Source organism: Scaptodrosophila lebanonensis, unplaced genomic scaffold (assembly GCF_003285725.1).
Source record: "Scaptodrosophila lebanonensis strain 11010-0011.00,11010-0021.00 unplaced genomic scaffold, SlebRS2 tig00000147-arrow-arrow-pilon, whole genome shotgun sequence".
NCBI classification, from domain to species: Eukaryota; Metazoa; Arthropoda; class Insecta; order Diptera; family Drosophilidae; genus Scaptodrosophila; species Scaptodrosophila lebanonensis.
The window spans coordinates 724,305-730,814 of record NW_022060591.1 but is presented as its reverse complement, the minus strand read 5'-3'; the positions used below and the strand labels follow the sequence as shown (position 1 = coordinate 730,814).

General features: G+C 49.5%; 1 protein-coding gene and 2 long non-coding RNA genes across 4 annotated transcripts; all 3 read left to right on the top strand.

Moving 5' to 3' along the window:
* Positions 1–298: 298 nt before the first annotated feature.
* LOC115629434 lies at positions 299–795 on the top strand. The gene is made up of 2 exons (XM_030525892.1): positions 299–642; positions 705–795. The coding sequence occupies exons 1-2, from the start codon at positions 355–357 to the stop codon at positions 723–725; spliced, it is 309 nt and encodes a 102-aa protein (XP_030381752.1). The 5' UTR covers positions 299–354; the 3' UTR covers positions 726–795.
* A 199-nt stretch (positions 796–994) lies between these two features.
* Positions 995–2,216, top strand: LOC115629435. The gene is made up of 3 exons (XR_003995907.1): positions 995–1,032; positions 1,102–1,671; positions 1,737–2,216. It is a non-coding gene; the product is annotated as an uncharacterized LOC115629435 (long non-coding RNA).
* A 2,899-nt stretch (positions 2,217–5,115) lies between these two features.
* Positions 5,116–5,526, top strand: LOC115629436. 2 transcript variants are annotated; one of them, XR_003995909.1, is made up of 3 exons: positions 5,116–5,161; positions 5,222–5,374; positions 5,456–5,526. It is a non-coding gene; the product is annotated as an uncharacterized LOC115629436 (long non-coding RNA). The 2 variants fall into 2 exon arrangements; XR_003995908.1 differs by having other exon boundaries at positions 5,434–5,486.
* The last annotated feature ends 984 nt before the right edge of the window (positions 5,527–6,510 follow it).

The following is a 6,510-nucleotide window of genomic DNA, read 5'->3' as shown; positions in this document are numbered from 1 at the left end:
CCGTTGTCGGTATGGACGGTTTCTGGGACTCCAAATGCCGAAAACACCTCCTCCTGCAGAAACCGGACCACTGCCGCCGCTGTTGCTTTTGGCATCGCTCGCAACCACACGAATTTGGACAGATGGTCAAGAACAACCAGAATGGTGGTATTCCCTCTCCTGGACCTCGGATACGGCCCCAGGAAATCCAGATACAGCCTCTGCATTGGTCGGAGCGATACGGTTTCGGCGCCCATTACCGGCCTCGCTAATTGCGTGCTGTGTTTTGTTGCTTTGCACGTTTCACAGCCGGCAACGTACCTCCTAACCTGTGCCACCATCCCGGGCCAGAAAAAAAACTGCCTGAGCCGTTCTATGGTCCTCTTCATGCCCCCATGCATAGCCGCGTCGCTCTCATGGGCCTGCTGTATAAGGGCTGCGGACACAGGACGCGGTACCCAGAGCTTCCAGGAAAATTCCTCTCGCTCGGGCCGCGTGAACTGCGCCCGCTTATACAACAGCCCATCCTCCACGCGTAAATCCGGAAATAGCTCCGCGTTCTCCCGCACTTGCTTCAGCCGCTCGGTATACTCCGCACCTTCGAACTCGGTTGTCTCGAAATCAAAAAAATCAACTTCCTCCAGTTCGAAAGGCCGTGAGAGGGTATCGGCTACAATATTTTCCTTGCCTTTCCGATGCTCAATATTAAAGTCGAACCTCTGCAGGGCCAACGACCACCGCGCTAATCGACCGTCCAACTCCTTCAATGACATCAGCCACCGCAGGCTGGCGTGATCAGTCACCACCTTAAACGGCATCAACTCAACGTACGGTCGGAATCTTTCGACCGCTTTTACTGCAGCCAGGCATTCCTTCTCGGTGACACTATAGTTCAGCTGAGCGCCCCGAAGCTTCGCTGAAAAAAAAGCTATCGGCCTTTCGGCCCCGTCTGCATCGAGTTGGAACAAAACCGCTCCTATGCCCGCTTGCCTCGCGTCACATTGGTTCACGAACGGCTTCCGAAAGTCTGGATGCACCAACACTGGCGCGCAGGTGAGTGCCCCTTTCAACTCCTGAAATGCCGCAACCGCTTCGCCCGATAATTGGAACTTTCCCATTCAGGCAGTCCGTTAACGGCGCGGAAATCGTGGAAAAATTCCGAATGAAACGCCTATACCAGCCAGCGGTCCCCAAGAATCGGCGGAGCTGCTTTGCGCTGGTCGGCAAGGAAATCGCCCGAATCGCCTCGACCTTCTCTGGATCCGTCCGCAACGCACCATCGCCAACCACAAACCCCAGATACTTCAAGTACTTGTAGCAGAACTTGGATTTTTTTAAGGAAATCGTCAAATTGGCTACTTTCAAAGCACTTGCCACGTCCAACAGCACCTTGCAATGATCCTCAAACGTTCTGGATATTATGAGAAGGTCGTCCAGGTAGACGAATACATGGCTTCTCAAACGCTGGGGAATCACCTTATCCATCACCCGGCAAAGGCGCTGCGCCGCATTGCACAACCCGAACGGCATGGCCTTAAATTGATACAGTGGCCTTCCTGGTACCGTAAACGCGGTGTACTGCCGGCTTTCCTGATCCAGTTCGATCTGCCAAAAAGCATGCTTTAGATCCAGGCTGCTGATGTAAATGGTATCCTCCACTCGGCTCAAGATCGACTCACTGCTCTGGAGTGGGTAAGCATCCTTCACCGTAAGCTGATTTAGCTTTCTCGCGTCTAAGCACAACCGGTTCTTTCCAGGCTTCCTCACCAAAGTCACTCGGTTGCTCCATGGACTCTCACTTGGCTCGATAACCCCTAGCCGAAGCATCTCGTCGACTTCTGCAAACAATAGCGCCTGCACTGCCGGCGACACGGGATAAAAACGCTCTTTCACTGGCAGTGCCCCCTCCGTCAACTGAATGTGGTGCTGCTCCACTGGCGTCCTACCCAGACCGTGCTCCTCGAAGGATCTGAATTGGGCCACGACTCGCTGTAACTTCTCCTGTTGCCACGCCTCTAAATCGTGTGGCTCCGTTGGTGTACTCTTTCCTAAGCGCTCCTCCTCCAACTCAGCCACGTGCTGTCCTTCGTCCACAGCCGGGATCACATTCGGAGCCAAACCGAACCTGCGCCAAAAATCCACGCCCAGATAAAGCGGTTGGCACAACGACGGGCAAACGTGGAATACCATTTCCGACTCTGTTCCGTTATACCTAACGCGCGCCATCACGCTGCCAATAATGCAATGTGGAGCGCCGCCGGCTGTCCTTACCGCGGATTTGTTTTCGCGTACCACCAAACCTAGTTTTCGGACCGACTCTATGGCACCACTTCCCAGCAAGCTCACCGACGCCCCGGTATCCAACAGACCGGTAAATTCTCTGCCTTCAATCGCTACCGTAGCATATGGGCGGCTGTCGGAACGACATGCAGAATTCACCGCGGCACACACCGCCTGGCGTTTCTGTCGGCGTTCGCGGTGTCTCCTACGCGCCCGCAAGGATGTCTTCGACGCCCCTCTCGCATCCGGTTCGTGTTGGCTACCAAATATGCGGTTCCTGGCTACTTCATAGTCGCGCTGACGCTGCTCCAAGGGTTTCCGCTGCGACCATACTTTCTTCGGTGGGACTGCCTGGTTGACTTTATATATCTGTGAGTAAATATGACTGACGGTACTATCCTTATCGCTACTAATTCCTATCCTAACTACTGTTTCATCGGAGGTACGCGTTTCACCGTCTACCGAGAGTGCGACTCCTCCGGCTGCGTCGGACTCCTCTCCGAGTTTCCCGGACGGCATTTCGGGCATTTTGGCAGCACCACGCCTGGTTGTCCGCATTTGAAGCAAAACATATTGCGCACCGCAGACTCGCAATCGAAATATGTATGCCCTGGTTGTGCACAATTCCAACACTTGAGATTCGAGCGGCTCCCACCAGTTTCATGTGGCCTATATACCGCCTCCAAATGCTCCAGTTGGCCGCCTTCTGTACCTTCTGCTACCACGTCCAGCTCGTGTACCCGATGCTGCTCTCGCTGCTGCCCGTAGTTGGTACCAGCTGAGGGCCGCGCCCAACGCGTTGCCAGCATCTTTTCGGCGTCTTGGCACTCCTCTCTCAGCTTCTGCAGATTCGTTATATTCATCGGATAGATGACCCTAGACACGGTGTCTTTAATATTCGTCTTTATCACCTTAATAAGGTCATAATCCGAAAATGGACACACCAACCGAGAACGCAACACCAGCATCGCCTGAATATACTCTTCTATGCTCTCGCCATGCCGCTGCTTCCGCTCCCTCAGCTCCTGCTCTCGTTCAAACTCCGATCTTCGAGTCTGAAATTGCTGCTGCAGCCCATATCGGAGATTCGGCCAGTCCGGCACGCCCGAGGTACGTATGTACATCCAATACCAATCTTTCGCTCTTCCGTTCACCAGGCAGTGGAAGTCTCGCAACACGTCGGCCCAGGGCACCTGATACAAGGACTGCAAATGCTACAATCGAAATATAAACTCTGCCACCGGCATTCCTTTGGTTTCGCCATCAAATACAAGGCCCCACTTTCTGATGTGGACGACGTCGGGCCGGGAGTCTCCCATCGTGGTTCGCCTTAATGGCCTGTGCACGTCAGGGCCCAAATCGCGCATCCACGGATCGGCTGAGAACTGTCGCTGCTCCACATGTGGCCGCTGTTCTGCCTGTAAAATTCGGTTGTCGACGAACAGGTGAGTCGGTGCTGCAGCTGCTGGTCTACTACTTACAAAATCTCTTTCTTTCTCTGCCGGCTCGTACCCGCCTAAGGCTGGCCGCTGCATTTGCGCGTGAGCTCGCTCTGGCCTGCCCATCGGCGCCTGTGCTACAGACGGAGGCGCGCTATGCGTTTTCTCCTGCCTCAGCGCTGCCACTGCCTTATTAATCTCGCGCATGAACGACAGCATGCTGGCCTGCATCGTCTCTCGAATGGCCTCTACTTCTGACGACAACGATGCGCGATACGTCTCGTGGGCCTGTGCTAATGCTACGTTGATCGCCGACCGAATTTCGCTTGGCAGCGCAGACTCGGCTCTGCCACCCTGCTCTTCACCGCCATAGTCATGCGCGCGTGCGCCGGCTGTTGCTCCGGAACTGTTCGGCAATTCGTCCCCAAATCCTCGGAACGCTGCCTCGCTTACACTCGGCGGCGATGCGTCATCATGGAGTGCTTCTGCTGGCTTGCCCGCCTCACTCAATCCTACGTGAGGAGGAGAGTCCAAGTGAACCAATGGCCTATTTCTACTAAACTCCTGACTCCGCCTGACCTTCCGGGTAACATTCGGGTCAAGATTCATTTCTCAGTACCTTGTTAATCCAAACCCAAAAAAAAACAGTGCTAGTACTAAGGCTTAATGCTAAAAATTCTTCTAAACCCAACAATAAACGAATAAATAAACCGACCGGTGTACGCGTATGTGTCTCTAAATGGGCAGCGGGGATAATATACTCCCACCGCTATATACACACTATATACCCCCAACACCAGCTTACCTACATAAAATAATTAAATTTACCAGTATATGCAAATACAAAAAGGAAAACCACAAATAACAAAGAAATTGGTAATAAGTGAATGCAAAAAACGTAAATATACTCCACACGCAAAAACGTCCAATAAATAAATAAATCGTGGATATACGATATTTGTACGCCTCCGGCAAAACCAAAAAAAACTTAGACTAAATAAATATATAAGTGCCACACGCAAATAAATAAGTAGAATAAATAAATAAGAATAAATAAATACACCCATAAAAAAACTGAACAAACAAAAAAAATAATCCTAAGCGAAAATATTACTCCAAAAAAAAAAAAAACAAACTAACGATAAGTTGAACTTCAAATTCCCGCCCTATGTACAGACCCGCTAACCTGTGCCAAAAAAAACCCTATCGATACTTATTAATATCGATGGTTCAGCCCAGGAACAGCTGTGCTAGGCCGGGACCATTCACAATGGACTCCCTGTCTATTGACAACTTATTTGCTGCTACGCAAATAAATAAATAAAAGGTAATTAATACACTAACTGACCATAAGACCAATAAAAACAGATTCTCACAATTACAGACTCAATAACCAGACATGTAAGGGTGAGATGGGGATCCTCAGTATGACGCTGCACCACGGCACGCTGTCACTGCAGAAGGTAAACAACCAAAACAAACATATATATATCGCACGCTTTACACCACCCAATTTCTTCCAGGCGCCGACTAAAACTCAAATCCTGCTCGGGCTATGGCGAATTGCTGCTCCTATGCTCTGCTACGTAGGGCAACGATGCTCCTTCCGCTTGGGACTGGACATGGACCTACTACGCAACCATACATAAGAAATACCAAATAACCACAAAAAAAAGGTAACTAACACAAAAAAAAAACAAGGCAACTAGACTATTCTTTACTTAACACCTAACAGACATTCCTCTCGATCTTTTCAGCCTCAGAACACCCTGTAGGGCAACAATGAGTGGGCACCAAGACCCCTCACGGACCTGCCCCTTCGCTGCACCTACTCTGCTGGTTACCCCCCTACACCGCGCTGTAAGAAGGATGCACCTGCGGCAACGATGGGCTGAGCCCTAGTGAAGCTCACCCACGGACCTGGCAGTTGCACCGTTTCCCGCCGGCTCAGGGGCCGCCAGCAGCTATTGTTGTTGAAAGCTACATTAAATAAAGAAAACAAATCAACAAAAAAAACAAACAACAAGACTCTGGCTTTTAACTTGCTTCAAACTGGGGCAACATTTGCTAAAATGTAGACCCAGGTGTATTTATATTGGGCGCCATCTTGTTAGGTCCGCCTTTGCCAGTGCATCCCCTGTCGTTACGCCGGCTAGCCATCGGCTCAGGGTCAGATTCGACCGCGACAGGGGTGCGGCAGACCAACAATGAATTTATATTTTTTTTCAAACACACCTACTCATATTGTCGGCTGAGGGAATTTGGGTGGAGTTGTGGCTACTTTGGTGTCATGTAGCCGCGTGGCCCTCCCTACCTTGAGTCGGTTTTGGCATTTTGTTGCCGGCTCCCTTCAACATGCTTGGTTTGGTTTTTTCTCCTGCTCCGGGACTTTTATCACCCCATCTCACCCCATAAATGGACTCTACTCCAGATTCATGTGCAAATTTTAAATTTTATTACAATAAAAATAAACTTTAATACTTAAGCCATTGGCTATTTGTGCCTATTTTACTTATTTGAATTTGTAACCTCTTTCTACCTATACTCGAGTATGTAGTTATGAGGGATATTATTAACAGGAATACACATTACAAACTCCTTTACTTATATTAAATTTTATACATTTTTTTTTCCTTTTTTTTTTTTTTTTGTTTTTCTTTCTTAAGTATACATTTGAATTTTTGTTTACAATATGGTTACTTGTTTGGTGTTGTGTTTCTGTTTAATGTTTTATATTATGTTGTGATTGTTTGGGCTATGTGTGTAACAGAAAATTGTTAATTGTTTTGTGTGTTGTATTGTTATGTGACTT